We start from the raw sequence: 20,858 nt of genomic DNA on the forward strand, positions 1-20,858 counted from the left end.
TGAAAAACGAGCAAGTCTTGGTTAACGACCAAGTATCATGTATCACGCATCATGTATCACGCATGCGCCTTTTTGTTTTGATGCTGAGCGTCACGTGATCACAACTGCTTTTTTTTTTTTTTTTTCGCTTGTGTTGCGGAATTGTGGATAATCGTCTCCCTTGCTGGGTCTTAGTGCTCGTCTCTTACTGGTATAATCATCATCCGTGCACGTGTGTATTGTTTACTGTAACACTGTGACCATGTGTGTGTGTAAAACATATTTTATTTTGTGTTTAAAAGCGCGGATGTACAGTGCATGTGTTCTGTTTCTTATAACAGACGTGTGTGCATGCGTGTAAAGCAAAAGAAAGACTCATTAATGATTAAAAATCCATTTTCTCCCTCTTTTTGGTTAAAAGTGTGCGTTCACACACTCTCTTTCTCTTTCTCTCTCGCTATTACTGTGTGCGTTATATGTGTATGTGTGTGTGTATGTGTTTTTCTCTCTTGCGCTGCTGAGTGTGTGCGTTATGTGTGCATACTGTGCACACATAACGCACACACTTGCCTTTACTGTGTGTGAAGTACCCCTTCTCTGCTTTACACACACACACACACACACACACAAAGACACTAAAGGCGAGAGAGAGAGAGAGAGAACCGGCACATAGTCAAATTACGCGCACACACACAACGCACACACACAAAGACACTAAAGGCGAGAGAGAGAGAGAGAGAGAGAGAGAACCGGCACATTGTCAAATTACGCGCACACACACAACAAACACACTCCGCAGTGCAAGAGAGAGAAACACACACACACAAACCACAAACACATAACACACACGCACGCACACACACAGACACACACACACACACACACACACACACACAGTGCTTGCATGCATAAATGGTAACACTTATTTGTCGGGATTTATTTTTACTTTTTTAAAGGTAAATTGTAGGTTTATTTGTTTTATTTTTACCTAATAATTTGGGTTAATTATTTTTATGTATTAATTTTTTTGGGCTGTGGAATGAATAATTTGCGTTTCCATTATTTGCTATGGGAAAATTTTGCTTTGGTTTACAAGTGTTTTGGAATCAAGCCAGCTTCCGGAACGAAATATACTCGTAATCCAAGGTTCCACTGTACTTAGTATTCTTATCACCATAGAATACTGTATACAAAATAGTTTTTTTTTTAAACACAGCATGTCTCTATGTAAACTAATTTGCTAAAAGGTTGTAGACACGTGACTATCATTCCAATGTGCACTTGTTGATATACATTTCCAGATTTAAACCCTCTTTGATAACCAACACTATTTTTAATTTTGGGACATGACTGTGATGATTTGAACACCTAAATTCTGCCCTTACAATAAGGTTAGGCACTGGTGTTGGGCAAGGAAGCCTGGGGTCAAGCCTCAAAAGAAGAAGAATTAACACCAGATTCAATAGAAGCAGGTACCAATAGAAGTAAGGATGTCTGAGCAAGAAGGTCGTACCATCATCTATCGCTCGCATAATGACAGTGTAGGTACTGTTGTGGACATAGGGAGACTCACGGTCCATCTTCTTTACCAGGGTAATCTTGCCTGTCTTTGGGTCTATAGACATCCACTTAGCTGGATCATGTACGAGCTCATACCTTTAAACACACAAAGTGGACATCAAGAAATTGCCTCCTCTTTGAAAAATAAAAATTATACAGAGGTGGTAAAAAGCATTTTTTACACTAAAACCACACTCACAAATAAATTTTACTGCATTAGAACAACATATTAAGCCAAGTGCCATTTATAATGCTCTTAAAAAAAGAAATAAAGAAAGCTATCACAAATTAGTCAAGCAAATGTCCCCCCAAATATTATGTGTAAAATAATACATATACTGTTCAAAATTTGGAAAAAAAGATTTCCAAAAAAGAACTGTCAGCAAACTGGGAAGGACAGTAGGAAAAATCAAGAAAAATCAGCAGCAAGGGTCGCTTCTGATGCCAATAAGAGTTACTATCTCTACAGTACAGTAAGTACAGCACAAACTATTTAAAACAGGATTAGTGAACATACATAGGGTTAATAATACAGCAGAAACAGTTGATCAATCCCAAGAATGTGAAAGCCTCAATAAAAAAAAAAAAAAAAACAGCAGCCTCTGGGAAAGTGTTTTATGTTTAAATGTACCTTGGATAGATTTAATGTTAGAGTATAAATGCCACTCCATTAGAGTTTTTTTTTCTCCCCCAATATACAGGACTTTATACTATATATCATATCATTTGTGTCTATTAAGTGTCAAAATCCTTTTAGCGCCTCTGTAGCCAACAAGGATATGAAGCTAAAAACAACACAACTTCATGGCCATATATGCAGTATAACGCTGTTACTTTTTACTCATACCTAATGTTTGCTGGATCTGAATCCTCATCTGTGACTGTGGGTGTATACAACACATCTCCCGGCTCCTCCTCCTCAAATCTGTAAACCTTCTGAATTTTATTCTGAAACACGGGTGGGTCATTCACATCAATTACTTTAACAGCAATTTTAGCCGTGCTGTAATTTTTCAAAGCCTCTGGTACAGGATTAACTGGCTTTCCATCAATGCATAAAAATAATGGCTCTTCATTCTCCAGTCCTATTTCCAGCTCAGCTAGAGTAGTTTTCTCATAATCCTTTCCCTGTGGGATAAGAAAATAAACATGTGCATATTAAATATATATTTATTTATATAATTTATTGTTAATTATAGTGCATTTTATTACTCTTTAATAAAGGTTTATGTAGAACGTCTCGGGTTACTTTGCTGTAACCCTGCTCCCTGAAAAGGCGGGAACGAGATGCTGCTTGAAAACGCTATGAAAAAACATCTTGTCATGTTGCCAGTTGTGAAGAATGTGTGTATCAAACACCGGAACCAGAAACATTTCTCAGATTGATGTGTCTGAACGGACGTCCGGTCACGTAGGCAGTGCGGCATTGGGACGCAGCATCTCGTTCACGCCTTTTCAGGGAACAGGGTTACAGCAAAGTAACCCGAGATGTTCCCTTTCAAAGGCTACACTCGATGCTGCGTGAAAACGCTATGGGAACGAGAGTTCCAACGCCAAGTTCCAAGGTTGTGTAGCATGTGCGCAAAAGACCTGACTCCTAGAGGTGAAGTGAGCCCACACACCTCATATGAGAGGGCAATAGCATCTCTCACGCAGCTTGTGGCCCCAAAACATGTAAAAGCTGCTCTGACTTACGCCACTGGCTGATTTGGTGGACGTAAAGCTGAAGAGCACGTACTTGACACAGTGAGTGAAGTCTCTTCTGCTCCGGAGCTGTAAAGGCGGAGGACAGAAGGCTTCAAAAACAATAGGGTGCATGTTGGGAATGGAACTTTCGGAAGATAGTCCAGTGAGGATGCAAAATGGCCCTGACTAACCCAAAGTCTAGGCAGGATGGTGAGAATGACAGATCTCCGATCCTCTTAGAGAATTAACGGCCATTTAGAAAAACCATCTTGAGGGTCAGAAACCTGAGGCGCTGACTCTAGTGGTTCAACAAGGGGGCACAAACCCGAGGACAACTTTTCCTGCAAAAACTCTAGCACTGAAACAATTCGGCAGTGGACTGGGTCTACCTGCTTCGTCATGCACCAACTTTTAAATATATTCCATTTGAGGGCATAAGCTCTTCTAGGGGAGGCAGCCCTAGCACTTAGAATAATCTTAATTATACTGGCTTGAAGACCAGCTTGACTTAGTTGGTCCCGTTCAGGGACCGCCAAGGCGTCCAGACCCAGTGGCTGGAAGTGTCAGAGGGTAGTAAAGGGGACATTTGCTGATCTTGCGAGGCAAAGAGGTCCACATCTGCTACAAGAAATTTTCCTAGAATGTAAATCGCCCTGAGGGACAGGAACCTGGTGCGCTAGCTATTTAGCGGCGCAAGCACAGTCTGCCCTGGCGATTTATATATGAGACTGCCATAGTGTTGTCCACCCCCACTAGGACATGGTAGTCTCAACTGCTGGAGGAAGTGCTTTAGGGCCAGAAATAGAGCTATCATTTCGAGGCAATTGATGTGCCGCGCAAGAAGATGGCTTCTCCAGCTCCCTTGAGCTGGACGGTCATCTAAGACCGCACCCCAGCCCATGAGGGAAGCGTTTGTCGTTAGCATCTGCGATGACAAGACAAACTTAGAGTGGGACCCAGAGTTAGAAACCGGGGTCTGAAACACATAGGAAGGGTACGAAGCACCTGGCGCGTAGCCCTTATTAGGGATTGGCCCCAGAGTGAAATCCCCTGGTTCTTAGCCACAACTGAAATGCTCTCATTTGCAAAAGGCCCAAAGGTGTCACCGTAGATAAAGCTGCCATGAGAGCTAAGATCTCTGAAAGTGATGGTCACTTTCTGGTCTAGCTTAATTTCCTTGAGGGTGTTGAGAATGGATTCGACACGAGCGGGGTGCCCGCTTACGCTCGAATCCCATGTGAGACCCAAATATGTTGTCCTCTGAACAGGAAAGAGCACGCTTTCATGGCGTTGGATCTCAATCCTAAGAAACAAAGATTCCAATTCCAATACTGGTAAGCTTCGCCCCCGAAAGCGATCCTCAGGAACCTTCTGTGTTCTATTGATTTATGCAATGTTATGGGTGTTAGATATTTGGCATCCTGAAACATGGCAGGAATAAAACGAAGAACTAACATTTTATTGGAGACTGGTGTTGCCTGAAACACCGGTTGTGGCGGAGCAAGAACACCGATCTCCGGGGGTGCCAGGAAGAACACTTGGTATTTCTAGCCCTAAAGCACATTCTTTGAAAGGAATTCTGCGTGTCTCTCCCCATTGGGGGGCCACCCCCCACGGTCCTGGGCACATGAACCTCAGGGCTTCTTCGTGAAGAAGACAATATGCCAGTCTGACCTCTTTTAAGGCAGACTGCGCGACACACCCCAATCTTACGAGGGGGTGCCCAGCTCAAAAACACTTTCCTTGTGTGTTTCATGCCTCGCAAGAGTCAGACCCGGTCGAGACTGGGTGGCCGACAGTCCCGACACTTGAGCACGGCGGGGAAGAAACTTCCCGAAGGCTTGTTATATAACTTCGGCTCATGAACCTAATGGCGAACAAGTTAACGACATCGCCAAGTAGGCCGGAATGTAAGATAGGGGCATCAAGAAGGAATGCACGATCCTTCTCCTTGGTGCTCCTAAGATTCAACCACAAGTGCCTCTCCGCGGAAACCATCGCAGCCATAAAACGGACGATAGCACGAGCCGTCTGCTTTGTTGCACAAAGAGACAAGTCTGTGGCCCGACGTAATTCCAATACGCCCTACCTTGAAGAGACCCGCCAGTACTTAAGTCCCCTTAGCAGATCAGCCTGGTAGGCATGCAAAACCGCCATGGTGTGCAATGGAGCACCAACCTGACCTGCTGCCTGAAAAGCTTTTCCCTCCAGGGAAGATAAAAGTCTACACAGCTTGAAAGGAAGTAAAAGCTTTTCAGGAGGAATGATGTCCCAGGAGAGAGATAGCCTGGAAGCGTCTTTTCTATCTGACTGTCATCATATAACCCCACGCTTCCACCTTAACTATATTTAAAAAAAATAAATAAGTTGATGGAGCTTACTCCATGAAAGGGTTAAATCATAAAGATTGCTAAGAAAAGGGGAGAGAGCGTCGTTGAGGCTCCGCCCCCCTGGCCACCTGACAGAACCTGCCATCTGTTTTTTTTTTATTGTATTTATTTATTTTTTGTTTTTTGTGCTTAGAGGCTATTACCATCTCCGCGGAAGAGAGGATGTTTTATCCTTGCCCATTCACAAGAAGCGCCAGGGCGCGCTTGAGAGCGGACAGAGGAATTTCCCGATTCGATGAGAAAGAAGGGTTTTTTTAAATCCGTCTGGAATGCGTGGCAGCTTGAAGCTTCTCAAGGAATGCGAGGCGGGCGCATAGCACTTCATCGAAGCAGTGAAGTGTAGAGATCGCCCTCCGATATGGATTATACACACGGAGGGACATCTCGTTTAAAACTTTGCCATTATTGGTGGGTTAAACACTTTTTGCTGGTTAGACACAGACATGAATCTAAGGAATCTAAGGAATGTTTTCGGTTCACTCCTGCAGGTGCCTAAAAATTTGGCGCGTTTGATACACACATGCTTCACAACGGGCACCGAAGGGCACCGAAGATGTTTCCCATAGCGTTTTCACGCAGCATCGAGTGTAGCCTTTGAAAGGGAACAAATGTATTTATAAAAGTTTTGGAAATGCTGATTTCATTTGAATGTGTGCATAAATTAATAAAAATAAAAAGCATAAATTGCATAAAAGGCAAAATGTTGGTTGTTTATTATGACATAATTTTATGGGAATTTATCAAATGTTTATAAAATGTTGAACATAACGATTAAAGTTCATTAAAGAAAGGTGCAACAACGTATGCAAATTATTTTTATTAACCACAAATTTATTATGTAAATGAAGAAACATTTATGAACATGTTTGTTCAAGTTAGTTAAAAATTAGACCCAAATATAAATATTTATATTGTAAAATAAAGTAATAAACTAAGATTTCTTTCTCTTCTAGAATCTAAAAGTATATTGATACCTAAAATAATATTTTGTTGTGAATTCCTTTTATTTACCTTGATGACAGTCAGCACTCCTTCATTGGTAACTGGATCCGTCTCTATCTTGTAGTTGCCCTCCTCATTACCCTTCAGGATAGTGAACACTGCTCTGGATGCTGGAGTTCTGGGAGTGTCCTGGTCTTTCACAGGAATCCTTAAAATCTCCTTATTGTTTTCTGACTCATTAACCTGAGTATTGAACTTGGACAATAAAATATGTTGATTTAAATTAGATTTATTGAATCAGTTGTTTATTATTATTATTATTATTATTATTATTATTATTTAAGCCGACAAAAGACAAAAAAATATGAAATGTGTGATTTTAGCGTCTTTAATGAACACTAGAAAAAAAATAAATTGATGAATTCAGTACTGTTTAGAGCTTAGTTTTGCATGTAATACAGTAAATCATCAGGCTCAAATTTGGAAACATTATTATTTTCTTTAAAAAAAAACACTCTTGGAAATCTCATATATGCTCAGCTGGGTTTCGATATGGTGATAGTTATGTCCAAAGTATATAGTCTGAATAATAATTATTATTGAATTATGAAAATTCCTTGAAGTGTATACTTTGGTCATAACGATCACCATATCTCAACCCGGTTGAGCATATATGAGATTTCCAAGAGTCTTAGACAGTACTCTACAGCTCCATTAGCAAAACACCAAATTGTGGAAATATCCTTTGGAAGGACACTCTAATGCCAATGTGCTTTGAAAATGGCCTGGTAGCCCCTGCTGGCTCAAAATCCCATGTCAGTTTATTTGAGTTTGTTACCTGCCCTGGTTTAAATCCTTCCCTTAAATTTGTTGCTGTATAATTTACTATCTCAGCATACTGAACCTGGCAATGATGCCAAATAGCTACACCTCAGAATACATCAAGGGGGTTATTTTCATGAATTAAATTTCCTTAAAGCAATCTATATAATCACTGCTTTTAGACTCCAGTTTATTGCGCTGTATAATAAGATCTTAGATCCTCACCTTTGGAAGAGTGAACACAGGTGCATGTGTGTTGGAGTCAGTGATGAAGACATTTACAGTCGCGGTGGATGAAAGTGATGGCTTCCCATAATCCCGAGCTTCAACAAGGATTTTATAAGCCTTTACTTTCTAAATCAAAAGATATAATGCATTCATAATAATTCATTCATGAAATGATAATTTTTTTAAATATTATATTATATAACAATTTCCCCTCTAAATGCAATATTAAAACAAGCTTTTATTTATAAACAGTATAATCAAAGAGTAACAATGGTCTAGGCATTAACCAGTGTTTGGGGATGTTACTTTTTAAAGTAACTAATTACATTACAAAATTACTATTATTAAAAAGTAATCAGTAACATTACAGAGTTACTTTTTAATAAAAGTAATTAGTTAGAGTACTTTTCCATAAAATAAAAACTCCTTTGTGATTCCTCATGTTGTTTTGTTCCCGCATGTTGTTTTAGTCACGACCGTTATAATTATTCTACCATCATCACTCAGCGAACTTTGACCCATTATCTGTTAACAACTAATACTCCTATCTCACCTATGCGGTTTCGCGTGGTGGCCGTAAGTACGGTTCATCATGATTCACTGTGAGTTTTGGCGCTGTGATTAGGTTTCCATCTTTCCACGCGTCAGTCCTCATGGAAGCTTCCCGGAACGTTGGGAAGTCACTCGCGGAGGCTTATGGTGCCTAACACTGCCTCTAACCGTGAGTCAAACCGCATAGGTGAGAAAGGGGAATAAAAGCAGGAACGGGGGGGGATGTGCTTGAGTTAAAAATCCATTTTCTCTCTCCCTCTCTGTATCAGCCTGCACGTTGCCTGCGTGCACGTCATTGGACACCGTGTCCCTTTACACACACACACACACACACACATGCACACACATGCACACTCTCTCTTTTCCTCTGGAAACACACGAGAAGTGGGGAAAGTCTGATTACTCCTCTCCTCTAACTTTAGCCTTACACACACAAACGGCAACACTTATCTGTCGGGACTTATTTTACCTTCTTTAAATGGTAAAGTGCACATTAATTTGTTTTATTTTCATTTTATATTTTGTATTCATTATTTTTATGCATTTTTTTTGGCTGTGGAATGAATAATTTAAGTTTCCTTTATTTCTTATGGGAAAATTAGATTTGGTTTACGGGTGTTTTGAAATATGAGCCCGCTTTCAGAATAAATTATGCTCATAATCCAAGGTTCCACTGTACTTAAATGGTGGACTTAACACATAAGATTACTCATTATATCAAAAAAGTAATCCAAGTACTCTAACTTGTGACAAGTTACACCCAACACTTGCATTAACACAAACGGTATAATATATGAGTAATAGAGGTGTAATGTATTATAATATAAATGCTTCTATTGATAAGCTCTGTTCACACTCACATCATAATCAAAGCATCCAGTAAAGCCAAGCTTTGAGACCAAGCTGTTCTGCATGTTAACAACGGATTCCAGGAAAAATTTTGGTGAGGCTGGATACTGGGACACAATCCTCATTGAGATACGAGAGTTATCTGTGCCTTGCTCATCTTTGTCATTTGCTGTCAGTGAAAGTGGAAGCATACCTAATGCAATGAGAATTGAGCGTGATTAGATGCTGAAATGTAGTTTCATTAAATACTTTTTAAGAACCATTTTGAATTATTAGCAAAAGAAATAAAAATCAAAACCATTATTATTATGCAATTATTATTATTATTAATATTATTATTATTATTATGCAATTATTCCAGCTTATCCCTGTCCTTTAACTAAATTCTAGGTAAAATATGTATTTTGGGAAATAATGTTAATAGTATGTTGTTGTAAAGATATGAAACACTTTCTCTCATTCTCTTTACTGCTTATTCTGTTAAATGTTGCGGGAAGCATGGAAGATATCCCGGGGATGCAGGACATGTGGCAGGGGACACCTTGGATTGGGTGCCAGTCTCCATCCAGCGGAGAACATGTAACCACTATGCACACAGCACCCAAGTTGCAAGGCCACAGTGCAAACTACAATGCCTCCATGCCACATAGATGATAAACTTCTACTGCTTTTACTAAGAACAACCCCAAAACAAGCTAGGGAATTACTTTTCTTCCTAGACTTTTACATAGACACCCTTTGAGGATCCTAATTTTTGCAATGGGTGTATGGTTGTACACATTCAAATAGGAATTCAAATGTAAAAAGGATGTGCCAAGTCCAGGACCTTAGTCAACCAAGATTTGTCCTGTGAAATATATATTTTTAAAATCCAAAACAGCAGTGTACAAGATACTTACCTTCTTTTAGGTTCTCTGGAAGATTAACCTCATAAACTCTAGGGCTAAATGTTGGTGGATTATCATTCTTGTCCTTTACGATCACATCGAAATATAATGATTTGTCAACCAATTTATCATTCTGATCCAACACATCAAACTGCACCTATGATTAAGATATGTAATTAGAGAATGACACATTATACATGTTACATTGAAATAAACAACCTGCCTTGGTTGAAAATGGATGACTTACTTTTAAAATGGAGTACGCTTCCCGGTCTAAGGGCTTTTGTATGTAGAGTTCCCCATTCTGTTCATTAATTGAAAACACACCCTTTGGATTCTCTGTCACACCCTGGCCATTGATACGGAATTTGGTGGCTCCAGTTTTGTACTGATCATTGTGCAACTAAAGACAAAAGTGTAAAAGGTAAGACAAGATTTAATTAATTTTATTCTGATGTTGGCAGAAAGTCTGATTTAAAAATAGCATAGTATGGCAGCCTGGTAGTTAATTATATAAAAAAAAACATATTGTTACAAATAGCACAATTACTAAATAGCTTAAGGCTGGAGATCACTCTGTTATGCTGATTGAGTTAAAATAACGGACTGAAAGCTTTAAAAGTTTTTGTTTTTCCTCTGTTAACCATGGTTACCTACAAGAAAACATGTGCAGTCATCATTAGTTTGCACAAAAAGGGATTCACAAACAAGGGTATTTCTGGTAATAAGATTGCACCTAAATGGGCCATTCATCCGCTCATCAAGAACTTTAAGGAGATTTTATTCAGCTGCAGTATCAGGGCACCACCAGTGCAGAGCTTGCATGGGAATGGCAGCTGCAGGTGTAATGGTATCTGCATGCAAGGAATTTTAGACAATGGCCTGGTGTCAAGACGGACAGCAAAGAAGCAACATCTCTTCATGAAAAACATCAGGGACAAACTGATATTTAGCAAAAGGTAGAGGGTTTGGACTGCTGAGAACTTAGGTAAAATATATTTTTTCCCTGATGAATCCCCTTTCTGATTGTTTGGGGCATCTGAAAAAAAAAGAGCTTATCCGGAGAAGAGGAGGTGAGTGCTACTATTAGTTACATGGTCATGTATAATGAATGGTACAAAAACATGCCCCCAGAGCAACTTCTCTCCCACCCGAAAAGTTTGGTGATAAACAATGCATTTTCTAGCATGTTGGGGCACCTTCCCATAGAGGGAAAAGTGATAACTAAGTGGATTGGGGATTAAAACATTGAAATTTTAGGTCCATGGTCAGGAAAATCCCCAGGCCTTAATCACATTGAGAAGTCGTGGACAATCCTCAAAAGGGTAGACAAACAAAACCCCACAAATTCTGACAAAATCTAAGTGCTGATTATGCAAGACTGGGCTGCCATCAGTCAAGATGTGGCCCATAAGTTGATTGACAGCATGCCAGTACGAATTGCAGAGGGCTTGAAAAAGAAGGGTCAATATTTGTTGATGTTGTAGCCACCAGATTTGAAATTATTACATATTTTTAACAAACAATTAAGTTCATATAGTAAAACATTAAATTATGTATTGTTGTGGGGTTTTAATAGTGTATAATGTGAAGAGACTTTACAGATGACCCTTTTTTCCCTACTGATGCAAATTTCCATACAGTCACAACTTTTTTGGTATTGGGACTGTACTGTATGTCTTTTAATGAACTTTCCTGATGAAAGAAAATGGGTAAAGATGGCAGATGGAAGTTATGGTAGTTACAGTAAGTGAAAATGGAAAAAAAACAAAAAAAAAAGTTGGTGGGAGATTAAGACAAATGGGAAAACAACACACACCTGAGGGGAATGTGGCTAATTAGTGTGTGAGAGTGTGTGTGTGTGTGTGTGTGTGTGTGTAAGAGAGAGAGAGAGAAAGAGAATGTGCTTGCAGAGCACAAAAGCCAGCAACAAAGTCTGTGTGTCTGTGTGTGTGTGCGTGAATTTTACTTAAAAGTACTAAACATTTAAATTCATTTGAATCACTTTCAGTTGACAATGTCGATTAACTGTTGCACCCTAAACAATAATGTTCAGTAAATACACTGCCTGATCAAAGGATTAAGTCGCACAGTCCAAGATTTTATGGATCACCTTTAACTTGCATTACAGTGCACAGTGCAGTATGTAAAAACAATTCCTCATACTCCCAGAACATTACTTTCACACTTTGAATTTTGGAATATGCCTATTCTATAAATGTAGAAAAACTCCATAGATGTGATAACCTGATCAGTCAGTACTTTCAGTTCGTCAGCTGACTTCATTTTATTGCCTCATAACGTTGCTGAGGCGAGACCTGAGCACCTGATCAACCCCAGATCATAACACTGTCTCCAGAGGCTTGTACTATGGGTGCATCGCTTCCACTTTCCTTCTTACCCTCGCACGCCCATCACTATGGAATAGACTCAATCTGGACACTCTGGACTGTTTTTTTCCATCGCTCCAAAGTTCAATCTTTATTCCCCCTAGCCGATTTAAATGTTTTTTCCATAATTAATCTCATGAACAAGTGGTTTGCTTATGGCCACACAGCTGGTTAATCCTAATCCTATGAGTTCTTATCACATTGTGCTCTTACTGTGACTAAAAAACATAGCTGTGATTTCTGCTGTATTTTTTTTTTTTTTTTTTTTTTTTTTTACTATCTTTAAAAAGCATTTATGTGATCATCATTTTTTTTTTCGGACCACATTTCCTCCATAAAGCTAAAGATTCAACAAAGTCCTTACAGATTTCAATAATGTGTGGCACAGTTCTTAACTAAATTCCAGTAATTTTAAGTCTCCTTTGGTTCTTCATGCAGGCCAATAATTAAACCTTTTTTTTTACTTTATTGATTTATACCTTATAGACAAAACTAAATGTGTTTAAAAACTGAATAATTTTTTTAGATTACCATTAACAGACATTACCATTTTTTATTTTTTTTGGAGAGCACTCAGATAATATCATACAAATCCTGAAAAACACACACATACAGAAAGCCTGAACAGTATTTTTGAACGGTATAAAGGTTTTTTTTTTTTTTATCTCATATTTTGACGATTTTTTCTGCCAATTTGCAATATATGATACATTTACAAGGACTACCACACGTGTATTATAAAGATTTTTTTCTGTACTTAGTCCAGTGTCTGTCAAGAGGTACCTCTGTGAATAGTCTGGGATAAGGTCCAGGAAGTTCCTCTTCAATTTCAAAAGTCGACAGGACCCATCTCCTCTTGCTCCGAATAAGAAGATTCTCCTATTATTATAATATATTGTGATAGATTTAATAACACTAATTATTTTTTATCCTAAAAGTTTACATTAGTACGGGGAAGCACATAATTAAAAGTAAATACATACACTTGCCTCTTCATTTTTCTTCTCCTGGCTGCTTAGTTCACCAGGTGAACTCTTGGCCCACTGCTGAAAACATGCAACAAAACAATGCATGCTGTTATTGATATTTTATTTTTAGTGAAAGTCAGTATAGATCAATTATAATCTATGTTTATAATTAAGATATAATTAATATTTTAAATCAGCATATCTTGATTTACATTAACATACATACATAACATTTTTCTCCTCTCAGTCATATATATATATATATCGTCGCTGATGTGCAATCCAATAAAATAGTACATTTAGTTATTACAAGTCACACAAATAAATCAATGACTTCAACCTCTGTGTAATTAAAAAACTGACACATGACCTCAACATAACTACATTTATTCCAAAAACAGTATTGCTTGTTAGACAACATACCAAAACAAATGCCATAGTAAAGACCAATGAGCTATCAAAGATGTTTTGAAATACGACAGTAGAGTGTCATTAAATATTATCTTTAATAATCAGTTGCATTAGCATCTGAGATAGAGCATGTTTCACGAAGATTTGTTTATTAACATTTAATTGTTTCTACATTAAATCTAGTGAAACAAAGGAAATGCAAGATTTTAACCCTGGTAGTGTATAAATAAACTTGTTTTGGTTTAGGCCTTAAGGCTTTTTCATCTTGATGCCCTCTCTACTTCCTGAGAACTATTTATGCTGCAAAAACAAACAATAGACTCTTTAGCTGGAAAACAAACCATGGCATGATGCCTTAGGCCATTTTGAAAAGCCAAACCATTTCAAAAGAAATGCATCCTGAATATGTCACTCCTTTGATAAACATTATTATAAAAGCTTGTTCGGACTGTTTAATGTCATTTACAGTACACTTAAAGAGAGAGCAGAAATAAAGAGGCCATTTCACAAGATGCAATCAAGTCATCAGCAGTAGGACTAATGACCAATCTTATGATCCAAAACACACAAACTAGTTGAGCAAGAATGGTGGAGGTAGTGGGATGGTTTAGGCTTGCATGGTTTGCTTTTAATACAGATTCCTTAATCTGTTGATGACAGAACTCATGACATAAGCAACAAAATGAACTATAAGTAAGTAGACAACAATGGAGTTATTGTGGGATAGGCAACAATATATTTAGTAACTTTAAAACTATGTGATACCGAATACTTTCTCTCCCATAAAATTGGGAGGCCACCATTTTTTTTGTAAACATTTATTTCAAGTCAAATCAAATTAAAATTTTATTTGTAACATACACAATCATACACAGTAAGATATGCAGTAAAATGCTTATACGACCACCTGTGACCTTAAAAATATAGATAATATTATATATTAAATATTTGTATTTTTGTAAAATTTGTAGAAGTTGTTTAAAACATATAGAAAGCAGAAATTCTGATCTATTGTTTCATTATCATCTTCTGATCTTAAACCCATTACAATCCACCTTGCTATTCCATCTTTTTTTTTTTTCAGGGAGGTTTATAAATCATGTAAAACATACGCACTAATTAAACTTAAGATCGCTCCGAGACTCAAGTCTCAGAAAAATATTAGTATGAATAATATTATCTATATACTTTAGTTTATACTATAAATAATAATAATATAAATAATAATAATATTATTGTAAGAGCTATAATATTCATTGGGTTAAAATTAAAGTTAAACAAACTTGTCTTAGCATCTTAGTAGCCAAGCTTGATTTCTTTACAGTGACTGACAAACTTTAATTAAGTTATGTAATTATGTTCCCTTAGTCTAATAAATTCAGTTATTGATTAAATGCTTGCTGCAAAATTTGTGGTGCTCTTGTACTGCAGTTAAAATGATTCCTTTAAATGTGATTTTCTTCTTTTTCACTTTTATGGGCATTTACCCTTTACATTGTAACAATGGAGGAATTTCACAGTAATAAGTAAACTGAACTGAAAACTTAAAAATATGCTATTTAATTAGTTGAATCAGCCTAAGTTTACAGTGCAAACATGTTCCTTTTTTTATCTGCACAAATTAAAAAAGGTGAAATATTATGTTAATAAATTTCTATCTGAAACAAAAATATTTATACTCACAGCCAGAAGAAAAAGAAAGCATATTGTCCTCATCCTGGAGCTTGTAAGTTAACCATGCACTGTGTGTGTGAGTGTGTGTGTACTATGTAGATGCTCCATGTCAAGGCCACTTTTGTGGGTGTGGTCATGATGACGTGCAAAGGATAAAATGAAACTGATTATGTTGTCTACAGTTGTGGCCAAAAGTTTTGAAAATGACACAAATATTAGTTTTCACAAAGTTTGCTGCTAAACTGTTTTTAGATCTTTCAGTTGTTTCTGCAATGTACTGAAATATAATTACAAGAACTTCATACATTTCAAAGGCTTTTATCGACAATTACATGACAGTTATGCAAAGAGTCAGTATTTTGAGTTGGCCCTTCTTTTTCAGGACCTCTGCAATTCGACTGGGCATGCTCTCAATCAACTTCTGGGCCAAATCCTGACTGATAGAAACCCATTCTTTCATAATCACTTCTTCACCAAACTTTTGTTGGATTGTTGGAAGAAGTTGCTGTTGGAGGGTGTTTTGGTACCATTCTTTATTTATGGCTGTGTTTTTGGCCATCTTCCAAAAGTCTTCACCTCACTGCGCGTGCAGATGCGCTCACACCGGTCTGCTGCTATTCCTAAGCAAGCTTTACGCTGGTGGCACTCTGATCCCGCAGCTGAATCCTCTTTAGGAGACGATCCTGGCAATTGCTGGACTTTTTTGGACACCCTGAAGCCTTCTTAACAACAATTGAACCTCTTTCCTTGAAGTTCTTGATAATACTATGAATTATTGATTTAGGTGCAATCTTCGTAGCCACAATATCCTTGCCTGTGAAGCCATTTTTATGCAACGCAATGATGACTGCATGCGTCTCTTTGCAGGTCACCATGGTTAACAATAGAAAAACAATGATCACCCTCCTTTTAACATGTCAAGTCTGCCATTCTAACCCAATCAGCCTGAAATGTTCTCCAGCCTTGTGCTCGTCAACATTCTCACCTGAGTTAACAAGACGATTACTGAAATGATCTCAGCAGGTCCTTTAATGACAGCAATGAAATGCAGTGAAAAGGTTTCTTTTGGAACTAAGTTAATTTTCATGGCAAAGAAGGACTATGCAATTTATCTGATCACTCTTCATAACATTCTGGAGTATATGCAAATTGCTATTATAAAAACTTAAGCAGAAACTTTCCCAATTTTCAATATTTATGTAATTCTCAAAACCTTTGGCCACAACTGTAGATGGAGACACTAGGGTTTATACAGTGGCAAGAAAAAGGAAGTGACTCTTGAAATTTCATACTTTTCTGCATCAATTTGTCATGAAAAGTAATGTGATCTTCATCTTAGTCAAGGGTATTGACAAATATAATGTTCTAAAATAAAAACACAAACAAATTCTGAGATCTTTATTGAGAACAACCATAAAAACCTCAAAAAGTTTTAGTTTAAAAAGTATGTGAATCCTTGAGTTAATGACTTTGAAAAAGCTAATTGCAGTCAGGTGTGAGCATACCTGGAGTCTTGGTAAGATAATGAGTTTGGAGGTGTGGAATAGAGCTACTTTGATGGATAAAAAATGCTCAAACTTTTTGAGTTTGCGCACAAAACGAATATGCTTTTGTGTGCCACTGATCACCAAAACGAGCTTTAAAAGTGTTGATTTACACAAAGCTGAAAAGAGTTACAAAGTAACAAAGACTTTAAAAATTCACCAATCTATAGTTAGGCAAATGGAGACACTTTGGGATTGAGGTGATGCTACCCTACCAAAAAGTGGGCACCCAGTTAAAACGACCTGAAGAGCACAACAAAGGCTTAGCAAAGAGGTAATGAAACAACCCTCAGTGACAGCCAAAGAGTTGAAGGCATCATTGCAACTGGCTCACATCTGTGCTCAGGTGACCCATGGTGCTCAGGTACCTTGACCCATGGCAGGACATCACAAAGAAAGCCGATGCTGAAAAAAAAGAACATTGCTGCAAACAGTTTGTAAAAGACCACATTGACACTTCACAGCGGTATTGTTAAAATGTTTTGTGCACTTATGAAACTAAGATTAAACTACTATAAAAGAACATGCAGCACTACATCTGGCATAAAAAGGCCACTTCCTGTAAAACCTTATCCTAACCATAAAGTATGGTGGAGAAAACATAATGATTTGAGCCTGCTTTGCCGTTTCAGTGGCTGGCCAGCTTGCAGTCACAAAAGGGAAGATCAATTCCCAGACGTATCAAAAAATTATTTGATATAATGTGAGGATGTCTATACTATCAGCTGAAACTCTGTAAAAGTTGACTGATGGAACAGGACAATGATCCAAAACACTGAAGCAAGTCCTCTAAACAATGGCTTCAGGAAAACAAAATCCATCTTTTTGGAGTAGTCAAAGCCCAGACCTCAACCCAACAGAGATGCTATAAAAATGACATGAAGAGAGCCGTACACATAAGATGTCCAAAGTATATGACATAACTAAAGCAGTTCGGCCAGGAAAAATAGGAGCTAAAATTACTCCTGAATGATGTGGAGGTCTGATCCACAGTTATAGGATGCGCCGGGTTGAGGTTATTGTTGAAACTGTACATTCTGGAATCCACTCTAGATACGTAAGATGGAAGGAACTAGTAGGGTATCATGCCCCTCTTTTCTTTTCTCTTTTCTCCAAAATATTGGGGATGCTGTCTACAATTATAAAGAACTTCAAGGTCCTAACGAGCCTGGTGTCTAGTGGCACACCCCTCTACCACTTCTCTTGTACTAGCTTTTATTTAGAATTTAGAAAGACACATTATTATGAGTACATATGCCAAGGCACATACAGTACAGTATGCCCCTTCAATGACTTCCATGCATCAACATTTTGTTTTCCAGCCATAGCTGCAATCATTTTCAAGTTGTATAATTTGTTTAAAGTGGTCAATGCAAGCAATTAAATTAATAAAAACCGCAATTGTGGTGTGTTCAACACAGAATCTTCTTTCTGTATTTACTTTTTTCCTGCTGCAGACACATCTGTCTAGAAGTCAGGCTCTAGGGGTAGCTCAGTGGTTTAGGCATTGGACTATGGTTTGGAAGATCCCAGTTTCAAACCCCACAACCACCAAGTTGCCACTGTTGGGCCCTTGAGCAAGTCCCTTAAGCCCTAATTTGCTCTGATGTGTAACAGGAAAAAAAGTCGCTCTGAATAAGAGCGTCTGCCAAATGCGTAAATGTCCAATAAGCTGCAATGATGTTTTGAAAAAAAAAAAAAAACACATAAGTATACAAACTTTTTTTCACATTAGGAGCAATTGATTTGTACTGTGCTTAGGAACTATTGTTCCGGCCTACCCCCTCGACCACTGGCCACATTAAATTTTTTGCTCTGTTCACTGGCACACTTACAGTATGTATTAACACCTTCCGATAAAGCAGGTGGCAATGTGTTCCTCGCATGTGAGCCACTTTTAAATACAAGAGAAGAAGACAACGAGGAAGTTAATTTTTGCGCTAAGCCTGTTATTATTTATATTTCGTAAAGAATGTCAAGAGCAATACTCTCGCATACCTTCTTACTGTATCAGATATGGATTTGTAGGTAAACCGATAAGACTGGCACATGCTATCGTATGTGCACACAGATTTTGGAGGAGACTAACAACATGAATAAAGTCACTTTATTCCAACAGCACGAATAAAGTCTCAGATTTTGGGCTCAACTGTTGTTGAAAAACAATCCTGTTGAACCAATGTGAAAGCACCCTAGTGATTAAGCACTGGTCTGGATGACTATAAAACAAATTCAACACAAACAAATTCCACACATTTACAATGTAAGGTACCAGGAACTGCAGTTCGTTGGAACCCTTTTATTGCATTTATTCTGAACAATAAAGATTTTCTACACCCATGAGTCATGGTGAAAAATATTTTCTGACAATGATGCTCTGAAGCTTAACCAGAAAAATGTAAATGGTTCTAGATAACAAGTAACAATTGACAGGTGTGGCACACTATTACTTGCCATCTATCAGTGTCAGTCAACAAAATACTTAGTAAATGTAAACTTACAATAGATGTTAGCTTGATAGAGAGACAAAATAATATGTTTTTTTTTTCTTGTCTTTGAATTTTAAATGTAAACCTATTTAACAATTAAAGATGCAAATCTAGGTGGTTGCTATGATAATCCATTTGGTTGCTAGGGTGTTGCTTAGTACTACTCCATCACAAAGTTTGATCTATGTGCATCCTGAGGTCTGGTTTGCATGAACTGATATCTAAGCTGGTCCCTGTGGAAGATTCATTCTATTCTGACCTCTGATACAACTGTACTGTAACAAGGTGCCTAATTCCTGTATTAAATATACAGTTTGTTTGTACTAGTATGTTGCTCCATGTAAAAAAAAATTAAGATAGTGGAAGAAGATTAAAAGGAACATAATTTTCAGTTATAATAATCTATATAAATAATTGTGTTAACTGTTCCTACTGTACAGTAACGTTGACGATAAGTTCAGATCTATTCATTTAAAGACATTATTAGTAAAAATCAGGAAAGTGACACCATTTTTTGTGGAAGAAAGAGGAAGTAAGACTGGAGACATTATCGAGTGTGAGTCAAAAATTATCCTCACTATGGTTATGTTAAACCTTCTGTTGGCTGCACTTATTTTAAAGCACTATAGTCTTATCAGCAGGGGCGAATATGTTACATCAGATTGTAATGTATGTTCACTTGTAAGGAAAAGCAGTGTACAGTAATTCTTTTTTTTTTCTGGTCTGACAGCCTGTTTAGAGACTGTGCTAACCATTATGCCACTGTGATGAGTAGAGTTTAATTAATAGGTGTGTAATGCATTACTAAAACCTGTAAGGATGGTAGTGATCTGTGAATTTAATGAAAGACAAGAATTTCGGAGTGTCAGAAATCACTTCAAAGCATGGTAAATTCAAATCAAGTTTTTTTTTTTTTTTGACAATATAAATCACAGCTGTGATTCATAGTGAAAATAAGAGCACTTTCCACATGCACCTTTTATTTATTTAGTTATTCATTCTTAATAGTAGGATAAATTCTGGTAGTTTTGGGCACTAAATCTAATAACATGGAAGTGTAAATATTTAAAATGTGGTATTAACAAAGATATATATTATGATTGGACAAGAGAATTAAGGGATTTTTATGACGAGCTTTTATATGAAAAGAATTCTGCTCTGGGTTTTTGAGATGGCTGCAGTTGCAGGATATAATTTTATTAAGTGGAAATGTGTAAACATTGAAAAACACTTAGCAATGACAAATCAAGCAAGAATTATGATACCAAACAAAATTAACAGCTTGCAAAATCCAGTGCATACTTTGAACTGAATGACTCTCCTTAGTTTATTTTGATAGCATGTTTGTGTGATTGAAACTAGGTGTGACTCATTAGTAATCAGGTGAGCATAAACGTTTCAGTATGTCAGGTATCTGGGGTTGCTTTCCGTTACACAATGTACTTAAAAGGGTGCTCTTTCTACTGCGGGTTCCCTGTGCAGGGAAT

General features: G+C 37.5%; 1 protein-coding gene across 6 annotated transcripts in view; it reads right to left on the reverse strand.

Annotated features, from left to right (window-relative positions):
* The window catches only part of LOC128510067 (cadherin-like protein 26), a 32,203-nt gene extending 16,801 nt beyond the window's left edge, over positions 1 to 15,402 (reverse strand). For 2 of the 6 annotated variants that reach the window (XM_053482044.1, XM_053482038.1), the window contains exons 1-10: positions 15,348 to 15,395; positions 13,269 to 13,331; positions 13,069 to 13,164; positions 10,143 to 10,298; positions 9,908 to 10,052; positions 9,020 to 9,201; positions 7,605 to 7,733; positions 6,627 to 6,812; positions 2,387 to 2,667; positions 1,493 to 1,635 (exon numbers count right to left, since the gene is read on the reverse strand). In XM_053482044.1, coding sequence (XP_053338019.1) covers positions 1,493 to 1,635; positions 2,387 to 2,667; positions 6,627 to 6,812; positions 7,605 to 7,733; positions 9,020 to 9,201; positions 9,908 to 10,052; positions 10,143 to 10,298; positions 13,069 to 13,164; positions 13,269 to 13,331; positions 15,348 to 15,380 — 1,414 coding nt within the window. In that variant the 5' untranslated portion in view covers positions 15,381 to 15,395. Of the gene's footprint in view, positions 1 to 1,492; positions 1,636 to 2,386; positions 2,668 to 6,626; positions 6,813 to 7,604; positions 7,734 to 9,019; positions 9,202 to 9,907; positions 10,053 to 10,142; positions 10,299 to 13,068; positions 13,165 to 13,268; positions 13,332 to 15,347 lie in introns of all 6 variants that reach the window. The other 4 variants (XM_053482041.1, XM_053482039.1, XM_053482040.1 and 1 more) reach the window with 4 other exon arrangements.
* Positions 15,403 to 20,858: the final 5,456 nt, after the last annotated feature.

Source organism: Clarias gariepinus, chromosome 22 (assembly GCF_024256425.1).
Source record: "Clarias gariepinus isolate MV-2021 ecotype Netherlands chromosome 22, CGAR_prim_01v2, whole genome shotgun sequence".
NCBI lineage: Eukaryota > Metazoa > Chordata > Actinopteri > Siluriformes > Clariidae > Clarias > Clarias gariepinus.